Source organism: Lissotriton helveticus, chromosome 9, assembly GCF_964261635.1.
Source record: "Lissotriton helveticus chromosome 9, aLisHel1.1, whole genome shotgun sequence".
Taxonomy (NCBI): domain Eukaryota; kingdom Metazoa; phylum Chordata; class Amphibia; order Caudata; family Salamandridae; genus Lissotriton; species Lissotriton helveticus.
Window position 1 is genome coordinate 871,156,662 of NC_136070.1, and position 22,860 is coordinate 871,179,521.

Genomic DNA, 22,860 nt, shown 5'->3' on the forward strand with positions numbered 1-22,860 from the left:
AAACATTACCCCACCTGCTATGTGTTTGCCCGGCTCTTATGGACTTAAGGAGACGACTTTTAAAAAACATGTTTAATAAAATGAACATTCGTACATGCAGGCAAGCTGTAATTTGATGGTTGGAGGAATCGTCTCCCATGTTGGCTTGTAGGGGGGTCAAATACATGAGAAAAGTAGAATCACTCCTACGACAAGCGGAACAAGGGGAGACAAGAGATGTTTTTTTACCATGTACAAAATAGGCACATTTTTTATGAATTTCAACGATTATCTCATGCACTGTAATTTTGTAATAATTTTTAATAATTGGAAACAATAAAATTTTGACTTTGACTTTGAATATTGCTTTTGTTCCACTTTTGTCTAAATATGGCATACATTTGACTTTTTCCTGCTTAGTTTTCTTGCTGGCGTTCTTTCTCGCTTTCCGTGCTCGTTTGCGTTGCCTTTTAGTTTGATTCTCCAATGTGCCTGGTGAGGATGAGGCTTTGCTTTCACTGTGCCCTTTTCCATCATCATTTGTTTCATTTACTTCGATTATATTTATAACGTCGTCAGGTTCAAAGACTGACCTCATGTATTTTTGTGTTTCGGTCCTTGTTTTTTCGCCCTTTTTTCTCGGGCCAATATTTCTTCTGTTGATCTTGTTATTTGTGCCACTCGTAGGATTTCGGTCAATATTTCTGGTAGGGATGCCAGTTTATCTATTATTTTACTGCATCCGCAACTTTGATCCAGCGTTTTGTTTTTAGTTTGTGTATCTTTATTAATTCCTATAGTTCTTTGGTCTGAGATTTTATCCAATTTAGTGTTTATTCCTGCTATATGCGTTGCGATTAAATTCATTAGATCTACCTGGACATCTAATTTATCCGATTGGAAGTTTAGAACATCAATTGCTTGCTGTAAACTTCTTAATAGCGATACACTCCAAGTAACAGGCTCTATGTTGTTTGGTTGCAGCAAAATCCCTGATATAGAGTCGAATCCGCTTGCTGATGAAATTGTGATTGGTGACTGTGTTTTTATTTTTCCTTGTGGTGGACTGCTTTTCTCCTTGTTTTGTTCTTACCATCGGTTGGGGCTGGGTGTGTGTTTAATGGGGGTTGAGATGGCTCCCCTTTCTACTCCCTTATTCCTTTTTTCCAGCCGTCCGGTTTCTTTATATTTCCCTTGCCTGTTCCCCCATGATTCCTCCTCCCTTTGTGTGTTAAATCTGCCGATAGTGGTTAAGGCAGGCATCTGTTTGCCTACTTCATAATCCATGCCTACATTACAGCCGGAAGCCGCGCACTTCCTGTTATACAGAGCAGCTGAGTCAAACAGCAGATGGTAACAGAGACAGTAGAGCATTTGGTACGTATACTTTGATCTTTCTTTATTAGGTCTTGGACTAGAAGAATGCGGCACCTTTGACCTCCATGTAGACATCTGTTGCTTTCCTGTTTAGGTTTCAACTGCACAACACTGTGCTTGTGAAATCTATTGTTAATAAATATCTTGAAAGGATCTTTCATCCCGTCACCTTGCTTTACGTTGGTTCCTGTGCTGGCCACTTACTTTTACCCACTTTCGGTTGGCTGTAGCAGACTATTTCCTGTACTTCCTTGTGTCATTGCTCTTAGGAGTGTCCTGAGGCCCAAGTACTGTGTTCATCGACTTTTGTGGAACTTTTTTTAAAAATCCATTCACACCTTCTGTTATCTTTAATCTGCCATGAATATTGCCACCTCCCCCCCACCAACACTGGCTGAAACCCCATCTCACTACTTCATCACCACCCAAAGGATTCGGTGATTTCCTTGGCCAAATTCAGCAAGTCGCCTCCAAAGCCACTGCAGTGGCTCTCAGTGCCACTCTCTTTCTCTCAAATGCATTGCCCCAGTAACTAAGGGTAAGGCAGAGACAAAGGGATACTTTGCATTTCTGCAGGCTCTTCGTTGAGACCACAGCCATCAAAGGTGCGGGCCCCGCTCCTTGCTTTGGGGGGCACTAGCACCCAGACCTGGCTAACAACTGTGATGACAAGGTACTGTGATCCCAACTGCGAAGCCATTTTTCTAAACTGAGTCGGCCGAATGAGATCCTCTCGATGCCCCAGACCTAGGTGAATTTCCTGACCATCCGCCCGAGGCTGACAAACAGCTACCTCAGCTCCGTGGCATTGGATAACAGAGCTTTGTAATTGATTACCCGGGAGCGGACCTTACAGATCAAAGCCAGTGCATTAACCCACCACACTGTGTGGACGCCCCTCAAACCTGCCAATGCTTGTTTACCTTGCATCTGCACAACACATGGTTACTTTCCCACTTCTTCTCCCTTACCCCTCCCCCTGTGCCATCTGTGGTCTTCCCACACTACTACCATGTCGGTTATTTACACACCCTCCTCTCATGTTGTTGTTTAATCACCCTTCCTCCTCCTATGTCCGTAGTCCGTGTCCTCTTTAAAATAACTTAATATGTTTTCATTTTTTAAATTAATTGTATGATTTTTATTATTGGAAACCCCGTTTTTCTCAAGCTTTCTTGTATGTATTTTAAATTGTAGAACACTGTAATTGCTATATTACTTTTAGAGAACTTATATGGCTTGTCTTAAAAAGTATGTTTTCATAGAGGGCATACAACTGTGAAGGATGGCTCTCTACATGGACCTCACAAATAAAAAAGCACTTATAAGCACAAGAAAAGATAAGAGAATATCCCGCACTCATATGACAGTATCACTATTTGTAATTCTTTTTTGAGAATTGCAGCCTCCTGCTGAACTGTTTAGTGTTTTCTATGTAGCATAGAGTGTTTCAGGTGAATTTTGGCTCATATGAGGAAACCAATACTTTTGAAAATAAATGTCACCAGATATTGAAATGTGAGCTGTTGTCAATAGGGCAAGGAGACATTGAAGGTCTATTGATGATAAAGTACCATCTCCTAAGGCTAGCCAATGAGTCTTAACATTAGACTGTCAGTGGAAGATGACTTTTAGATATCCCTCACACCCTTGTTAGCAGTCTTTTCCTGGTTTCAACCTAAAGCCTTACCTCACAGGCAGTAGGTACCATTTACTGGTCGCAGTGCACAGGAAAGAGTTCAAATGTTGAAAGGAAGAGACGATGGCAGGAGCAGAATAGTTTACACTTCAGTGGCTGTCGGCTAGCCCAGAAGTACAACCTTCTACCTCCACACAGTACTTGTAGCTAATTTATTGCTGAAGTTTACACCCTTCTGCCGACTTCATATATTATTCTAATTTACCTAATGCATCTTAATTGGGCGAGGCTATGTTCTGCGCCTATTGTGTCTTTATTTCTGACATGACAGAGGTGTATGTTGCGGTTTCCTTTACCAAAACGTTTATTGGTTGGAAGTAAAAGAAGTACCTTCATATGTACGTTAGCAAAATGCTTTCTCTAAAAACAAGTCATAGCACTTTTACGGAGTTTCTTTAAATTATATTGCACAACTGCTCTCCAACTTAAAGCTTACCAAAAAAAAATCATTAATCACAAAGACGTAACCTTAAGCACTTAACAATGCTTGTTTCCTCTTTGATCAGTGATGTTGGTTTTGTTGAGATTCTTCTTCAGCTACTAGTATAGACTTCCATTGCGAAGTAAGCACCTGATTCCTGCAAGTGTGGCCGCCCATTCGCAAGATTGTTGCTCATCACAAAAGCTTGGCTGCATTTCTCTTGGGCGATTCACGTAGAAAACCAGTAGCATGACAGAGGGCCAGCCCAGGGGAACACTTCTCAAGCTCCATCTCCAAATTTCCTGAAAATCACCCATCTAAGACAAAAGACCAACGGCCCTAGGACATAACAGCTAACTTTGTTAGATCAACCACGGCACAGCCAATCCTATGTCAGAGCCTCATGCCCCACAATCAACAACATCCAGACCACACAGTGTGCCCCATCCCAAATCCCCCAGCAAAAACTAATTATCTGTGCATTTTCATTTTTAATCTGTTTCATTTTAATTTAAATAGCAATTCACATATAACTGCAACTGAATGTACAATCCACCAACATTCCCTCTCCAAGAGTGTTATCTAACACTTCAAACAATTAACAGTTTGTGAATTTTTTGCCCAGATATTATATGCTTAACGGTCACATGTACATTAAAAAATGAGCCCTGCTCTAAAGCTCTATTGTCAATTAAATGGAAGCAACAAACCTGTGGTGTAATCCGGTGATCTCCTTGTGACTATGGTGTGTGATCCTGGACTAACTACACTGTTTACCAATGCACCTGCCTTGCTAGAAACAACAATACGATTTTAGAAATAGCCTAACCACAGAAATGCTTATTCGTTCATGTGTGTTTCTATATATTATTCACTTTTTACATCAAGCTAACTTGAAACAGAAAGCTTTGTATTTGGTTGCTAGTAGTATGTGGGAAGGTAATGACAATAATGAGGGCCATTTCACACATCACCAATGCACCTTCGCAAACCTTCCTCACACATAACCGGTGAACATTACCCTTGGTTTGAGAACCCGCTCTTAAATATTTTGGTATCCTTGTATCTTTAGCATGATCTGATAGTAATTTAATGGGAACATTGTGGCAGGATGCCTTTTAACTACAATGGGAAAGGTATTTATCTCTATCAAATGAACACATAAATAGAGCCATTCCTGAAATTATAGACATTTGACATAATGGGTTATCAAATATTGCTTTTAGATACTGGAGAGACTTTATGTTTGAACACATTGCACACACATTAAGATCGCATGCATTTCTTATGAACATGTTACAGCAGTGAATACTGAATTCGTTATTATTATTTTTTTTAAATCATTTTTATTATTTTCAGCACCTGGAAACAAGTACAGTACAAGCACGTCACTGTCAAGCAAAAGGCCCCACACCCCCCACCCCCCCCCCCCACACATTCCAGCAAAAGTTAGGTTCTCCCCACCAATCATCAAATACATATGCAGTAATTGTCGCTCAACACTTTCGTAATGCATAGTCTCTCGAGCATGAATGGCTCTTTCTTGTGTACGCATCCCAGTTACACAGAAGCGGCAAGTCTCATAGTCCACCATCCAAACCATGGTATCGCCTCCACTTGCCCCATACTCTGCGAAATTTCTTGGGGCACCCTCTCGCCCTATACGTGACCCTTTTGGCCGCCATGTACAAGTCTATTCCCCTCCTCCATTCTCCTAATTGGGGTGTATCTGGCGCCCCCCATTTCTTGGCTATGTCCCTCTTGGCTACTACCAGCGCTAAGGCCAAGAAGATCAGCAGTGGGCGGGCCAGGTCCACATCATTCGTCATCCCCAGGAGAATGAGCTTCGGGTCCAATGGGATATCCATCTCTAATACCTCACCCAGTTCAGCGGTGACCTCCCCCCAATAGGTTTGTATATGTGAGCACGACCACACTATATGTAAGAAATCTCCATTCGCCATTCCACATCGCAAACAGCTAGGGTCAGACACTCTCCCCATCCTAAAGAGCCGCTGCCTGTCGAAGTATACCCTGTGTAGGATCTTAAATTGTATTAAGCGGAGTCGCGATTTAATTGCTACCTCCCTAGGGTGCATCAATACTACCCCCCAGTCTACATCATCCATCTCTCCCACTTCTCTCTCCCAAACGGCTCGAAGTCCAGTCAGCCTATCTGGTTTATTATTCATGATTGACTTATATATCAGGGATACAGCTTTTTTGGGGATCATTTCCTGCAGCAGGCGGCCTTCCAGAAGGGCATATTCAGGAAGTGCCTTCTGCAATGTCCCTTCCGCCTGCCAAGCATGCCTGAATTGTATATATTTGAAAAACTGGGAGCGGTGCAGCCCAAATTCCGCCTGTAGGGACTGAAATGACTTCAGAGTCCCGCTCTTTACCACGTCCCCCAAGGAGGAAATGTCTATATCATCCCATCCTCGGAAGCCTTTTAACTTACTGAGTTCTTTCAGCCATGAGCAGTTCCAAATCGGGGTCTGCCTCGAGGGTCTATGTGTGCATCCCGTAGCTTTCGTGGCCTTCTGCCACGCTCCTAATGTGAGTCTAGTGGCCGGGAGGAGCCTGGCTCGTCCTTTCCCCTCATATATGTAGTGTAAGCAATTGTGCGTGCCCATAGTGTGTCTTTCTAGTGCGTAAGTAGGATGTGTGGCCGGTGCATGGATCCATTCATTGATGGGCGCCAGGTGTTCTGCCCAGTAGTAAGCCTCTAGGTCGGGAAGTGAAATTCCCCCATCATACTGGTTTCTCTGTAGGGTCGCCAACGCAACCCTGGGGTGCTTTCCTAGCCACAAGTAGGACCTCAGTTCCGCATGCACTTCTGAAAAAATCTTGGGCTGTAATAGAAAATATTCATTTTGAAATGCATAAAGGAATCTCGGTAATGAGACCATTTTGAACATGGCTGCCCGCCCAAGAAGTGTCAGGGGGAGCAATTGCCATCTACTCGCATCTAGTTTAAAATTACTAACGACACGGTTAATATTGCGGTCATAGGAGATGTTCCTGTCCTTTGTTATAAATATCCCGAGGTATAGGAAACCCACATTAGTCGTCTGCAGTCTGTCTGGTAGCTCAGGCCACTCTGTCCGTCCCCGGGGATCGTAAAGTGTCGACTTATGCCAATTGATTTGGTATCCAGATCTGGCCCCATACTGGTCTAGTTCATAGAAAAGCGCAGGTATGGTAGTCTCCGGGTTTGTCACATACAGCAGCACATCATCAGCATAAAGGGACAGTTTCTCCTCCTGCAGTCCTGCCTGCCCCACTCGAAAGCCCGTCACCCTAGGGTTTTGCCTAATCGCGCATGCCGCAACCTCGATAGTTAAGGTAAACAGGAGGGGTGACAGGGGGCACCCCTGCCGTGTTCCCCTCTGTATGGGAAAGGCCTTAGACATCGCCCCATTGACCCTGACTCAGGCACTAGGGTCTGAGTAGAGGAGGCGAACCCTGCATCGAAACTTGGGCCCAAAGCCCAGATGCTCCAGGACTCCCTCTAAGAAGGGCCAATGCACTGCATCAAACGCCTTCTCAGCGTCTAAAGACAGGAACCAGTGAGGCTCCGTTCTACCCTCCACCTCACAGAGCCAGTCATGTGTCCTACGGAGATTGTATCTAGTCGCCCTTTCCGGAATGAACCCTGTCTGGTCCATATGTACCAGGCGCGGTATGACTCGTCTTAATCGAAGAGCCAGGACCGTGGCATAAAACTTTGCCTCGACATTCAGTAAGACGCGCAGTTATCTGGAGGCTTTCCCGCCTTATGAATTGGGACAATCATGGCCTGTCTGAGGTCTAGGGGGAAGTGGCCCTCCTGTTCAGCATCCCGGAACAGGCCCAAAAGATGTTTAGTTAAAAGGTCTGCCGTCTTCTTGAAGAACTCCGCGGGGAATCCATTGGGGCCTGGGGCTTTACCCGCTCGAAGTTTCGTGAGTGCTATTCTAACCTCTTCTACCGTAATATCGGCCTCTAAGTCCTCGCAGTCTGTCTCGTCAAGCTTCGGGATATCAATAGTTGCTATATAGGTCAGTGCGTCTTCCTTGGTCCCCAGATCACGGGCCTCATAGAAAGCCCCATAGTAGTCAGAGAAAGCATCTGCTATCTCATCATCAGTGCACGCCCATGCATTCAAACCCATCCTGACTCTATCCACCCATCTCTCATCCTTCTCTTTTCTACTTAACCATACCAGAAGCTTCCCGGACTTATCACCCACATCATAAACGCGGTGTAGGGTAGCCAGCGCCTGTTACTTGGCCTCCCCAGTCACTACTTGTCGGTATTGGGCTTGAAAATCTACCAGTTGTCACAAGGTCCCTGGGTCTTTAGACCGGTAATGTTCCGTCTCCAATTGCACTATCTGCGTTTCCAGCGCTAAGATCTCTGCCTGTTCCTTCTTCCTGGCGTCCGCCAGACGACAATGCGCCCTATCTCTAGGCACCACTTTAAGCGCTTCCCATAAGACCACCTTGGAGTCCACGGTCCCTACCTTTTCAGCCAAGTATACCTTAACATCGGCTCGCAGTCCCTTCAGAAGTTCTGGGCTCTGCAGGTCCCAGGCTGAGAGCCGAAGAATGCTAGGTCCGACTCGTCTCCTCCTGCCCACAGCTAATATCAGTGGTGAGTGATCGGACACCCCTCGAGCACAGTACTCCGCCGAATCTGACATCTGTAGCATCTGTCTCGGCATGAAAATATAGTCAAGGCGGGAGTAGACCTTGTGGGCTCCAGAAAAGTAGAAAAACGTCTGCGCCGTCGGGTGTAACCACCTCCACACGTCTATCAGGCCAAGGGTAGCCATGGTTTTGGCCAACGGAGTCAGGGTCGTGGGGCGATCGCGATCTCCTGTCCTATCCACCGGTGGACTCATTACATCATTGAAATACCCTCCAAGGATCTGCACCATGTCTGATGTGTTAAGTATAATGTCTGATATACCCCGGAGCGTATCCGTCTGTAATTTGGGTGGGGCGTAGGCAGAAATAAATGTGTATTCCCTCCTTTCCCACATCCCTCTCACTCCTACATACGTCCCCTGTGGGTCGGTCCAGAGTTGCACTACTTTCATTGGTGGGCATTTCTTTATCAGTATCGCAACCCCCCTTGATCCAGAGGTAAACCCGGCGTGGGCCAGGACTGTATATTGCCCTCTCGCTAGGAAGGCACATTTCGTACCCTTCAGATGTGTTTCCTGTAGGAGTATCATGTCTGCTCCAGAGCGCTTTATATAGTTGTTAACCAGACCTCTCTTAATCCTACAGCCAAGACCATTAACATTCCAGGTCATCACCTTGAAATCTTCCCCATGCAACGTGGGTCTATCCGGAGTCCCCATATCCATCTTGATATAATCTCATCAAAAGGGCTCTGACGCCTCGCGCTGGCCGAGGCCACGGAGCGTACAAGTGCTGCCAACCCTGTGTGTCAAAGAATTTCTGGTGGCAATGCAAAACTCGTAGTGGTGCATGGTGGCTAGCGTGTGTGCCCGTCTGACAGGTGAATACATTACTCATGTCGTCCATCCCCCTCCCATCCAACTGCCCTTTCCCAACAACCTCTGCCCGCCCCTACCCCAACCAGCCCATCTAATCAAATTCAACAAAACTGAACTCCCCCCACTCCCCCCACCCCACCTCCCTCCCCTTTCAGTCCCATCCCTCTGCAAGGCGGAACTGTCGGTAGGAGAGGGTCTGTCGCCCTCCCAGAGGTCCCCCTCCCTTTCAACCTACTCTGCCCAGCTCAATGTAGAACATGCAATACATTTCCAAATAAACAGCCTCGAGAGTCAGAGCTAAGGAATGTGTACAAAAAAAGTCAGCAACCAATGAAATCAATAGGTATAAGGAGGGTGTATCAACTTGCGTGTCCCCTTAACGAGGAGCTGCAATCTCAGCTGCCCGGACTGCCCCTGTTCAGGAACGTGAGTCCTGCGTGTCCTGTCGGAGATCGGTCGTATGCCCCGTAGCGTCCTGTTCCAGATCCCGGATCGCCTTTTCCAGTGCATTGACGGAGCGCGCTCCTCCCTCTTCTCCTCCCGATGAGTGGGCTTCTGAGTCTTCTCTCTCGTCTCCTTACGAGCGGGCGGTTCTGTCCAGGCAACTGAATCTAGATCCCGTCGCGCCTCTCCTTCCGGGTGAAGCTGATCGTCCTTGTCGTCTGCTCATCGGGGCGCGTCCCGGGTAGGGCGTAGGTGGCGTCTGTCTCCTATTTCTTTGTGCCCTTTGTCACTGGGCCTTTGGCCGCTCCCATTGTGCACTGTGAGGAGTTGGCCTGTCCGGCCCGTCTCTTCTGTTGTTCTCCTGCCTGTGGTGTATGGGTCGTTCCTCCAGCCATTGCCAGGCATCCTCCGGATGGTTAAAGAAATGTGCTTTGTCCTTATAGATCACCTTTAGCTTTGCCGGGAAGAGCAGCATATAGGTAATGTTCATGTCTCTCAGCTTTGCTTTGATCGCTTCAAAGGAGCGACGTTGTTTTTGCACTTCCTGGCTGTAGTCTGGGAACATCATAATATTCGTGTTTTCCATGCTGATCTCCCCCAGCTTTCTGGACTCTCTCAATATCAGGTCCCGAACCGCAAAGTTGAGGAAGCGTGCAATGACAGGCCGGAGTCTTGCTCCTTCTGGTCGCCTTGCCAATAGGGCCCTATGTGCCCTTTCCATGATGAAGCAAGTCGAGAACTGCGCTGCCGGGAAGGTTGTCGTCAGCCAGGAGTGGAGAAAGGCCGCCATGTCCGTCCCTTCAAATCCCTCTCTAAAGCCGGCAAAGCGCAGGTTGTTGCGTCGCGCCCTGTTTTCTGCATCGTCCACCTTCCACAGCAGTTGGCGATGAGAGGCTTGGAGCTCTGCCATATCTTTCCTCAGGGTGGAGATCGAGTCTTCCACTTCGCCTATTCGCGTCCCCGCCGTAGTCACCCTGTCAGTCAACTTCCGGAAATCTTGCCTCAAAAGCGTCACCTCCGACCCAACTTCGCCAATTTTGACCTCCAGGGCTGCCCGGGACTCCTGAATGTCGGTCCTGGACGCCTGGATGGCAGCCATCAACAAGTCAGAGTCTGAGCGCACGCCTGGCATCATAGGCGTGGCCTCAGTGGATGGCCGTGGTGCAGCGAAGTTATCCATGGGGCCCTGCTTGGTAGTTTTGGTGACCGTGTCTTTCTTCCCCATGGCTGTCGATGCTAAGTAGTATCTTCTGCGTGGAACTTGCACCTCCCGCCACCTGTGCTGTAAGTCCGTTACTTCGGGTCTTATATCTCGTGCCCGTAGTCTCGGTCTGCGCCTCGACCTACAGCCCGGTTCCAGTTTGTATTCCAAGGCCCATGCCGGCCCGGCGTCCTAGATGGCGTGGGATGTCTCACAGCCCGTCCAGGCCCCACCGTCCTCCACAGAGTCAGATTACCCCGGCGTATATCCCCACCTCCGATCGCCAATATGGAGCGCCGTGTAGACAGGCAAATGTCAACTAGAGCATGCCTCCTTTCCTCCCTGTCCAGCCTCTTCTCACTGGCCCTGCGATATGAAACGGTGGATGTGGCCTGTGTAGCAGCATGGGCCGCGAGTGCACTTCTCAGGTGCCGCCACCTCCGGGGTCTCACAGCGTAGGCCTCCACCTCCGCCTCTCAGAGGGCGACACACAGTCAGGCTTGAGTCCAAGGCCACAGGCTATAGCGAGGTCCAGGCCCCCACGACGTGTCTCGCTGTCCGTGAAAATCGACCCCCTTCACCCCCTGGCTCCAGCTCCGACTCTCAGGGTGAGGGGGGGCCACCACCGCAGCGCACGGGCCGGGGAACAGGTCGGTACAGGCCGCCCAAGCATCGAATGAGCGTTCGCGGGTCAGGCGCCCGTAGCGTGGAGGATCACTCAACCCTCTTATCTCACGGCCGCCGGTGGGACATCGGTCACTGGAGAGTGCAGCGCCGAGCGCCGCGGGTAAGGCCCTCCTGCCCAAAATTGTTTGTTGTACAAAGTAAATTGTTTAACCCAGTGACAGCTGATAAGAGATATAGCACGCCTTGTGTGCTCCGCCACAATTACTATAGCTTTTGCCTCCAACTCAAAAACCACATTCCACATCTTAACTCACTGCACCATCGCTCACTCTGTCCCACCAGAACACACACCTCAATACTTCTAACAATGCAAGACTTGAGTAGCAAAATGTCAGATATAAGATACAATATAAGTATGTTTGTGAGTCTGTTACATTGTCTATCTTTTCTAGAAAAAGTGCAGGAGGAGATCGGCCGAGTCATTGGCAGAGACCGCCTGCCAAGCATGCACGATAGGAGCAAGATGCCCTACACAGACGCGGTGTGCCATGAGATCCAGAGATTTGCCAACCTTATACCTTTTGGTGTTCCCAGGGCAGTTGTGCGCGACACTGTGTTCCAAGGATACAACATTCCAAAGGTAATATTTCAACAAATGCATTCATCTCTGCTTTCCAACTCGTGGTTTTGCACACTATTTGGGTTTAAAGGGCTCCCTGTGAAAAGTCCTGAGAAAAAAAGGATGAGGCATTAGAATCGATTTAGGAGCAGCACACAAGTGGACAGTGTTAAGGGATATGGTAGACAGGAATCTATAAGCAGATTCTTACAATAAAGTATATGACTATTGCACATTATAAACTCCATATACCGTACTTGCCAACATTTTAAAATAAGAAGAGGAGAGGATGTGGCCTAACGGTTAAGGTGGTTAATCTCAAATCTGGGGAACCGGTTAGAGTCTCGGCAGTGACGCTCAACGTCCTGTGATTCTGGGTGAATCACTTAATCTCCCCATGGCAGATCTACAAGAAATTGCTGCAGCGCGGAACCGCATGCCCTTAGGCTGCACCACACTGCAGCACTTTCAGAGAGCACAGGAGTGTGACATATTTACAATGATATGTCGCATTCCTGTGCTTTCTCCTGCGCTGGCGCACAAACAGCTGCCATGCGCCAGTGCAGACACCCCTGCACTATGGTGCAAGGATGCCTGCGGCATGGGGAGATTATTTTTGTGCAGGAAGGGGCACCTTAATGCACAAAAACAATCACTACAGGCATTGTCCTCTTTCAATGCGTGCTGTAGAATGCAGCACGCATTGAAAGAGGAAAACAACGAGGAGAAATGAAAACATTTCTCCTCATTGCGCCTCGCTGCATCACCCCTAGTGTGGCGTAGCATACTGACGCATTTCCAGGTTTATGATTCCTCCTAAATCTGGAAATGTGTCTGGATCCATGGGTGTTGCGTGGGAACACCCACAGGAACACCCATGCAGAGTTTTTTTTTTTTTTTTTTTTTTTTATATAGCGCGAACTAGAACCGAACCGAATCAGTTATCAGAGCGCTTTACATAGCACCAGTTACGTTACATGAGGACACTTTCATTTTTTTTTTTTTTTTTAGGCACGGGGAGATTAAGTGATTTGCCCAGAATCACAGGGGGTTTTTGGCGTCGTTACCGAGACTCGAACCGAGTTCCCCAGGTCCGAGGTCGAGCGCCTTAGCCGTTAGGCCAACCCCTCTCCCATGGGACGCCCCTTTCACGCAAAGTGCTGCGTGTAAGGGGCAGTTTTTACAAGGACAGGAAAAGCCATGCAGGGTGGCTTTTCCTATTACTGTAAATATGGGGTAGAGAAATGCGCTGCCAGTGTGTCACAAAAAGTGACATACTGGCAGCACAAGGGGCTTGGAAATCTGCACTGTGTCTAACAAAAATGAATGTGTCCTTGTGTAACGCTAATGGTGCTCATGTAAAGAGCTATGATACCTGATTCTTTCAGGTCAAGTTTGCGCTATATAAAACTCCAGGGAGAAAATAGGATTTTTTATGTTTTTTTAAATACGGAGGACTGTATTTTCCTCTTAGACTTTCAATGCTCAAGCAGGGGCAATTTTAGACAGGAGACTGCTAAAAGATAGTCTTTTTGGCTTAAAATTGAAAGTCCCCTAACTGATTCGGGTCGATTTTCATGAGTGATATGCCATCTATTATATAAAGACTGTTGATTGTCCAGTTTTGGCCATAGCGTTATTAGATGGCCCAGCGACCAGCACATGATAGGTGATACAGGCTGCGTATATTGCCTACCTATCCCACCCACATCAAATGTACAAACCAGCTCAGTCCCAAGTCGGACATTCTCATGCCCTCACAAATTCAAAACCAAAGCTGGGAGGGCAAAACATACTACTTCACAAGTGTTGGAAATGGGATCCCCGGCTGGCCAGGGCTTTTGCCAAAGTCAGTCAGAGACCACCACTGCCAAGTCAGGGCAAGGGAGTTACACGCCAAGATAACCCCTGCTCACCCTCTAGGTAACGTGGCGCGAGCAGCAAGGCTAAACTTGGAGGCGATGTAAGTTAAGTATTTGCGCACGCACCCCAGCAACAACACCCAGGACCCACCACAAAGGAAACTCCACACAAGGTTATATAAAAATAGCCTTTGTATTACACCAAACACATTAGATAAAACACACACTTTACAATGTGCCAGAGGCACGGGCAGAATTTACAGGGGATATGTACAAGACAGGGCCACCTGGACCACTGTCAGGAATCAGAAGTAACACTTTCAGAAATAGCACTTTAGAATGTAAAATCTAAAATCACAGTAGCACAAAATATAAAAATAGAGCACACAACCAGTAACTACTGGTAACAGGACCTCACTAGCACCACCTGTACTAGGGAGAAAACAACCACCTACACATCATAATACCTGTAGGGGTGTAAGAACAGAAGACATGATGCAATGCATAACATTCATTCAGAGGTGTAAAGAGGAAAACACATGATGCATCAAAAATACATTCAGAGGTGTAAAAACAATAACAATTGCGCCAAACTCACAAGTCACCACCTGTGACTGTCGATGTGTCCCAATGTCAGGGCCTAAACGGAGCAGCTGCCCACGAAATGCTGGGCAGCTGTGTGAGACAATACTGGGGCCAACGTGGGAGCCTCGCTGGGCTCTATGCCCCAGAACAAAGATGTGCCCTCTAGAGCCTCTCTGGGCTCTTAACACAAATGTGGCGCTGTGGAGCCTCTCTGGGCTCTTAGTAAACAACTGTCCCCTTGAGCCTCCCAGGCTCAAAATAACTGATGCCCCTAGAGACTCTCCGGGCTCAAAACAACAATGGCCCTCCCAGAGTCTCTCAGGGCTCTTGAACACAGCAATGGGGGCACTCAGGGTTAACAAAATGCCCCGTCGTTGGAGCCTCGCTGGGCTCGGAACACAGGCAACACTGCCCCCGGATGGAGCCTCTCAGGCTCTGGTGAGATGCCTCTGCGATCGAGGAGCACCGCTCTGGGGAACACTGTGTTGAGGGAGGGCCCCTTGGGCTTCTGAACACCCTGGACCTCTCACTGGGGGGGGGATGAGGGCACCGGCAATGTGCCCCGACGCCTCCCCCTCCTCCCGAACCCTCACGCCTCCCACTCACCACCGGGCAGACCCATCCAGACTTCCTGGAGCCTGGCATGCCAGCCAGCTCCAGCCAATCACACGCCAGCACCCTCACAGCACACGTACAGCCATGTCTAGAAATGGCGCTTACCTACTAGACACATACATTCTGCATACACCATCTCGCAGCATTCACTCTCACGAGTTCACACATACCAGACTCAAGCCTGTACACCCCACGCATCAGGAACTACCAGGGACACATACATTCCCCATGCATTCCTATGGGCGGGCAGGCCTAGCTCAGCACATGCACTCAGAGTGCGCACGCACTTTCCACTGGGACACAGTGAAAGTGCGCAGAATCCCAAAAATTACCATTGCCAGGTCACCATTTAAAGCAAAAAGTCTAGGGGTGAACCTGCCCTAAGGCCCAAGTCCAACACAACCCTCTTCCAGCCAAAACGCAGGGGAGAACAATCACCACCGTGATGGACTTCCCTGCTTGGGGCGATAGAACACGGACGCGGGCCCACAACTGCAGGGACACCCTCCTGTTCTATGCCACTGTGAACCCATGGGATTCCTTCTAAACACACTGTCTGGACCAACTGGGCTACCCCACTGGTACTCCCAAGCTGTCCGCGGCCAGGACCAGGCCCTGGGCCACCCAGGTGTCACTGGTCCTTGCCTATTCGCAGAGCGGGGGGTAGTAACCCCTGGCCCATAGGAGCCATTCTCCACTCTTCCTGTCTGCAGGACAGGACTAGACTGCCACTGGTTCTCCAGCCTGGGGCCTACAACCTCAGGCGGACCAGGAGTCTCAGGGAAGGCTCTCCTCCCCTTACCTCTTCTCCTAGGGTTCCTCCTCCTCCGGCGAGGGGTACACCTAGAACGCCATTCCAACCCAGGGCTTATCCACTCAGGTTGCACCGGGGTCAGAGGTGGGCTCTCCCACCCTCTGCACCCCCTTCCAGAGGTCTGTCCTCTCCCACCTGGAGAAGTTCATCTGGAAGAAGAACCGGTCAGGACACTGGTTACAGTCGTCCTACCCTTCAGGTCAGGCTGATCCTGAACCTGGCCTTCCAACCTCTGGTCTAAAACCTTCGGTGGAACAATTGCCTGGCACTCCAGGACTTCTGGGGACTCACACACAATCCCCCTGAGGCTAACAAAGGACACATCTGTTGTGTGACCGTCTGTCTGGCGTAGATCTCCCGCCCTCTGTCCACCTGACAGTGCGTGACGATCCCCCAGACCATAAGTGGCGCCACCCGGGTCCCCCCAAGAAGATCTAGCCCAACTGGCTAGTCCCTGGTCCACTGGTGCATCCACTGGGAAACTCATCCCCCAATCACTCCTCACGCTGGACTCCTGTACCCTCCCTACCGGAGCGGTACTGCCAGCCTCTAGAACCACAGGAGCTCTGCTTACAGACGCTCCAGGTCCTCTACTCACTGGGAGATCTTCCTCAAATGGACTAACAGGACAGCCTAGGTCCCCAACCTGGTGTTCCCTACAGAAACCATCCAAGTCCTGAGGCAGGGCTTCGGGCGTCTGGGGAACCTCGGTCTCCCCCTCACTCCTGCTCCACTGAGCCAGGCAGTGAGCCCCTACACCCTCCTCGCTATCCTGGGACCTAGCTGGGCTACACTGAGCCTCTCCCACCACGCTGGGCTGGAAGATACCTGAACCACTACTTTTGGAGTCACTCCCTAATGACTCTAGAGAACCTCTAGTCCTTTACCAGCGGTCTGCTTCATCTGCAAGCTCACATGCGCTAGACAATCCACACCCCAACAGGTGTGTGCGCAACCCTGGTGAACAACAACTGAGCAGATGCTCTTTGACCATCAGACCAAACAAGACGTCAAAATCATCTTTCGTGTGAACTTGCACCCAAGCCCACAGTGTATCACAACATTCATCCTCAAATTCCTCCCAAGACTGGTGAGACAGTTTCCTACTGTCCCTGAACTTCAACCTTAACTCCTCCTCTGGGGAAACAGGTACCAGACTGGGGGAACTGGGACTGGGATTTCTTACACTGAAATCTAAATAGCTGCCACCACTGGACCCAACCCTCCCTGGGGGATCCAGACACTCAACACTGCGCGCAGGGGATAGTCTACCCTCCAGAGCTACTTTGCCTCTGGTGGAGGCCCTCTCAGCCTCCTCTATCCTTTCCTGCGCTAAGACCCTGTCGGTCTCCAGCTGTTGCTTCTTAACCTCCAGCTGTTGCTTTCTAACGCCCAGCTGTGCCCTAGCCTGGGCATGCTCCAACCTGAGCTTCTCTAAAGCCAGCTGGTGCTCCCTTTCTCTCCTCCTATCTTCCAGCTCCTCTGGGGACAGGTAAAGGGATGAGGCGCTGCCTCCTACGCTGGACCCAGCAAGGGACTCCCTATCTATGGGGTCCTCACTATCTGCTGGCGTCCCTGTGCTATCATCTTCTTCCTCCTCTTCTGAATCTTCAGGGCTCCCCACAGACCCACCACCCTCATGGCGTGAGGCCCAGGCCCTTTCCTCACTGCGCTCAAGATCCCACTGACCCTTTTGCCACAGGATCAGGCTGCTCCTAAGTTCGGACTGAGTGTCTAACTCATCCACCCCTATGTCTCTCTCTTCACAGAACCTTACCAACTCTCCCATACTGTATCTAAACAGAACACAGAAATCAAAAGCAGGCTCCATTCTGGCGGACGTTCTAGAGAAGAGATCACACAGGGAACCTAGGGGTCTGAGCTAACACAGGAGTACACAATTCACAAGGTATCAGCAAGCTCTCTATCCCAGGGAACTCACACTCACTTGCCTAGTGCCACACACCATTCATCCACACACAACCCCCCCCCCTCGGACTAGTAAGGCAGTTTCTACCACCCCTGACTTCTCAACCTGACCACATGTGACACAGGTACCAGACTCTGGGCGCAGGGCGGGGGACAAATGCACTGGACACAATTGCACAATGAATACCTTCAGGAGAAGAAAATATGATACTTCAAAAACAATCCCCTAAAATGTGGTTATCTAAAATGCAGAGCTTTGTGGTGCAGCCAGCTGCTACTAAGGTACAACGCAAACACAAATCCTTATCCTCACCGCTTGCCGCCAATGTTGGAAATGGGATCCCCGGCTGGCCAGGGCTTTCGCCAAAGTCAGTCAGAGACCACCACTGCCAAGTCAGGGCAAGGGAGTTACACGCCAAGATAACCCCTGCTCACCCTCTAGGTAACGTGGCGCGAGCAGCAAGGCTAAACTTGGAGGCGATGTAAGTTAAGTATTTGCGCACGCACCCCAGCAACAACACCCAGGACCCACCACAAAGGAAACTCCACACAAGGTTATATAAAAATAGCCTTTGTATTACACCAAACACATTAGATAAAACACACACTTTACAATGTGCCAGAGACACGGGCAGAATTTACAGGGGATATGTACAAGACAGGGCCACCTGGACCACTGTCAGGAATCAGAAGTAACACTTTCAGAAATAGCACTTTAGAATGTAAAATCTAAAATCACTGTAGCACAAAATATAAAAATAGAGCACACAACCAGTAACTACTGGTAACAGGACCTCACTAGCACCACCTGTACTAGGGAGAAAACAACCACCTACACATCACAATACCTGTAGGGGTGTAAGAACAGAACACATGATGCAATGCATAACATTCATTCAGAGGTGTAAAGAGGAAAACACATGATGCATCAACAATACATGCAGAGGTGTAAAAACAATAACAATTGCGCCAAACTCACAAGTCACCACCTGTGACTGTCCATGTGTCCCAATGTCAGGGCCTAAACGGAGCAGCTGCCCACGAAATGCTGGGCAGCTGTGTGAGACAATACTGGGGCCAATGTGGGAGCCTCGCTGGGCTCTATGCCCCAGAACAAAGATGTGCCCCCTAGAGCCTCTCTGGGCTCTTAACACAAATGTGGCGCTGTGGAGCCTCTCTGGGCTCTTAGTAAACAACTGTCCCCTTGAGCCTCCCAGGCTCAAAATAACTGATGCCCCTAGAGCCTCTCCGGGCTCAAAGCAACAATGGCCCTCCCAGAGTCTCTCAGGGCTCTTGAACACAGCAATGGGGGCACTCAGGGATAACGAAATGCCCCGTCGTTGGAGCCTCGCTGGGCTCGGAACACAGGCAACACTTCCCCCGGATGGAGCCTCTCAGGCTCTGGTGAGATGCCTCCGCGATCGAGGAGCACCGCTCTGGGGAACACTGTGTTGAGGGAGGGCCCCTTGGGCTTCTGAACACCCTGGACCTCGCACTGGGGGGGGATGCGGGCACCGGCAATGTGCCCGACGCCTCCCCCTCCTCCCGAACCCTCACGCCTCCCACTCACCGGGTCTCTGCCGGAAGGTGCTGCCGCTCTCGCTCCTCGGGGGCTCTCTCCACACCGGGGAGCTCCACTCTGCTCCCGGTCGTGCTGCGGCGGCTCTTGGGCTCCGGGGCTCTCCCTTGGTCTCGGGAGCCCTGGGAAGGCAGGCGCCGCTCTCCCTCCTCACTCACCGGATCCCGGGGTCGGCTCCCGGCAGCTTCCGGCTTCCTCTGTCCTCTCGGCTGCGGTGGGCGGGACTTCCGGTCAGCCGCGCACGGATTGGCCGGCCGGACAACCACTTCCGGGTCGTCGTGGGCAGCGTGGCGGCCCGGCTCAGGCACTGCAGGCGGGGGATGAATTTACCGAGGGGTGGCCTCCCTCGAGGTAAATTATAAATCAGAAACAGCGGCAATGTCCCGGGCAGGGTGGGCACTTGCCAGGGGACTCTAAAATCAGCAAAAGCGGCGTGGGCAGCCGCGGAAGGGCAATGACAGCGCTCCCAGCGCTTAGCCGACAAATAAAGCGCTTCTAAGCGCTAGGGCCGCAAATAAGCGCTTCCAACGCTTCGGGGATAAAAGACAGCGCTCTCAAGCGCTAAGGGCAAAGTCCAGGCCCCAAAGTCCCTAAAAGACAAGCCAAAGTCCTTCTAGGCAGGCAGGGGGGCAAGGCTGGGCCCAGAGCCAGCTCACTGGGTCTCCAGGCAGGGAGACACCCCAAGTGGCGGTCCTCTGGCCCAGCAGCAGCAGCAGCAGCCCCCCTCAGGATCCTGGAAGAGAACAACTTCTGTGGGGACACAGCCCCATTTTTATACACCATTTCCTTTGTCTGTAGGTGCAGGGTGGGGGCAGAACCAGTCGCAGCTGGTTCTTGAGTACTCTGTTTACCTCAACCACCCTCTCTATTCACTGGCAGGGCTTGGGTCATTAGACAAACCACAGGGGGGCGGAGCCAGCATTGTGTGGGGAAAACCCAGCCCATCCAGGACACAGGTACACTCCTCCCACACATCACTCATGCTAATCTCCCACTCACCACCGGGCAGACCCATCCAGACTTCCTGGAGCCTGGCATGCCAGCCAGCTCCAGCCAATCACACGCCAGCACCCTCACAGCACACGTACAGCCATGTCTAGAAATGGCGCTTCCCTACTAGACACATACATGCTGCATACACCATCTCGCAGCATTCACTCTCACGAGTTCACACATACCAGACTCAAGCCTGTACACCCCACGCATCAGGAACTACCAGGGACACATACATTCCCCATGCATTCCTATGGGCGGGCAGGCCTAGCTCAGCACATGCACTCAGAGTGCGCACGCACTTTCCACTGGGACACAGTGAAAGTGCGCAGAATCCCAAAAATTACCATTGCCAGGTCACCATTTAAAGCAAAAAGTCTAGGGGTGAACCTGCCCTAAGGCCCAAGTCCAACAACAAGCATTGTCACAGGCAACATAATTCTCAGCAACATTTATCACCTCGCCTAAGCAGTCATCACTGAGCTGAACCCCAAGATGGTAGCCAGGGGCGGCTTCTCCGTTATAGCGGAGGAGCGTCGTCCAACTGCTGGAACCAGCAGATCAAAACATGTAAAATAACATGATTTAAAGCAATTACTAAACTGCTTTATAATCAATTTTTTTTACTTGTAGGAACTGGAGCTCCAGCCAAGTCTTTAGGGCGGGGCCCATCCTCAGCCGCAGATGTGGCCACAGGGCAACAAGTGAGAATGTGGGTTTGACTAGCAGTCTTAGTACGGCCAAACCGGCATGTGCACTTGGCTAACTCCAGGCTATTGCTTGGAGATGAATATATGACGTAATCCCGCATACCTTCAGTCCGCATACCAAAAGTCCGCCAAAAAAATCCCGCATGTACTATTAGGCCGCAAGTTAAAATAACAAAAACTTTTAGAACGAATATGCCTTTAGCACGCATGCCTTTACAACGTAAAGGCATGCATGTTAAAGGTATACTCGTTGTAAAAGTTGTAAAGGTAAGTAAAAGTACACTACCCTACCCTACACTACCCTACACTCTAATGTAATACCCAGCACGACCCCCAACACTACCATAAAGCACTTTACTACTCTACACAAACACTACAACAGTACCTTAATACACTACCCCCAGCATGACCCTACACAAACACTACAATACTACACTAAACCACTACACCCCCTAAACCGTAAAACACTACCCCTAGCATGACTCTACACTACAACACTACCCAAACCCTAAACCACTACACCCCAGCATTACCCTACACTACACAAACACTACAACACTACCCTAAACCCTAAACCACTACACCCCAGCATGACCCTACACTACACAAACACTACAACACTACCCTAAACCCTAAAACACTACCCCCAGCATGACCCTACACTACGCAAACACTACAACACTACCCTAAACGCTAAAACACTACCCCCAGCATGACCCTACACTACGCAAACACTACAACACTACCCGAAACCCTAAAACACTACCCCCAGCATGACTCTACACTACACAAACACTACAACACTACCCTAAACCCTAAAACACTACCCCCAGCATGACCCTACACTGCGCAAACACTACAACACTAACCAAAACCCTAAAACGATACCCCCAGCATGACCCTACACTACGCAAACACTACAACACTACCCTAAACCCTAAAACACTACTCCCAGCATGACCCTACACTACGCAAACACTACAACACAACCCTAAACCCTACAACACTACCCCCAGCATTACCCTACACTACGCAAACACTTCCACACTACCCTAAACCCTAAAACACTACCACCAGCATAACCCTACACTACGCAAACACTACAACACTACCCTAAACCCTAAAACACTACCCCCAGCATGACCCTACACTACACAAACACTACAACACTACCCTAAACCCTAAAACACTACCCCAGCATGACCCTACACTACGCAAACACTACAACACTACCCTAAACCCTAAAACACTACCCCCACCATGACCCTACACTACGCAAACACTACAACACTACCCTAAACCCTAAAACACTACCCCCAGTATGACCCTACACTACGCAAACACTACAACACAACCCAAACCCTAAAACACTACCCCCAGCATGACCCTGCACTAAACAACCAACACAACTCTACACTACACTAACACGACACTACACTACACAACACTACACTACACAATCACTAACCCACGAAAAAATTAACACAAACCCACTTACGTCTCTCGTCATCGTGGTTTTCACAACGCAAATGCATTTACCATTCAAGCCTTTAAAACGTAATTCGTTGTAAAGACATGCGTGATAACTGCACATGCGTTTTGAAAAAATGCGGGATAATGGTATGCGAGGTCAATGACCTTGCGGGATAATGGTATGCGGACTGAAAGTCCGCGGGATAAAAAATGCGGGAAAATGGCTGCAAACCCTTGGAGATATCAGCAGGGCTCAGGAGAATGGGCTCAGAGTCCCTGCTGGAGCGTGAAACTAGCCCTCTTTGCCCAATCCTGGCTCTACTCTCATGCTGGGCAATACCAGCATGAGAGTAGCATCTGGATTAAGGCAGGAGAGTTGTGAGCCTGTGTGCATCAGGATTTGGGAGTTGATAGGCAGGTA

The 22,860-nt window shown here is 49.6% G+C and overlaps 1 protein-coding gene across 1 annotated transcript in view; it reads left to right on the plus strand.

The window, feature by feature from the left end:
* LOC144781936 (cytochrome P450 2G1-like) overlaps nucleotides 1-22,860 on the plus strand; it is a 280,365-nt gene that overhangs the window by 237,384 nt on the left and 20,121 nt on the right. Inside the window, exon 7 of the mRNA XM_078661022.1 lies at nucleotides 11,713-11,900. Coding sequence (XP_078517148.1) covers nucleotides 11,713-11,900 — 188 coding nt within the window. The remainder of the gene's footprint in view (nucleotides 1-11,712; nucleotides 11,901-22,860) is intronic.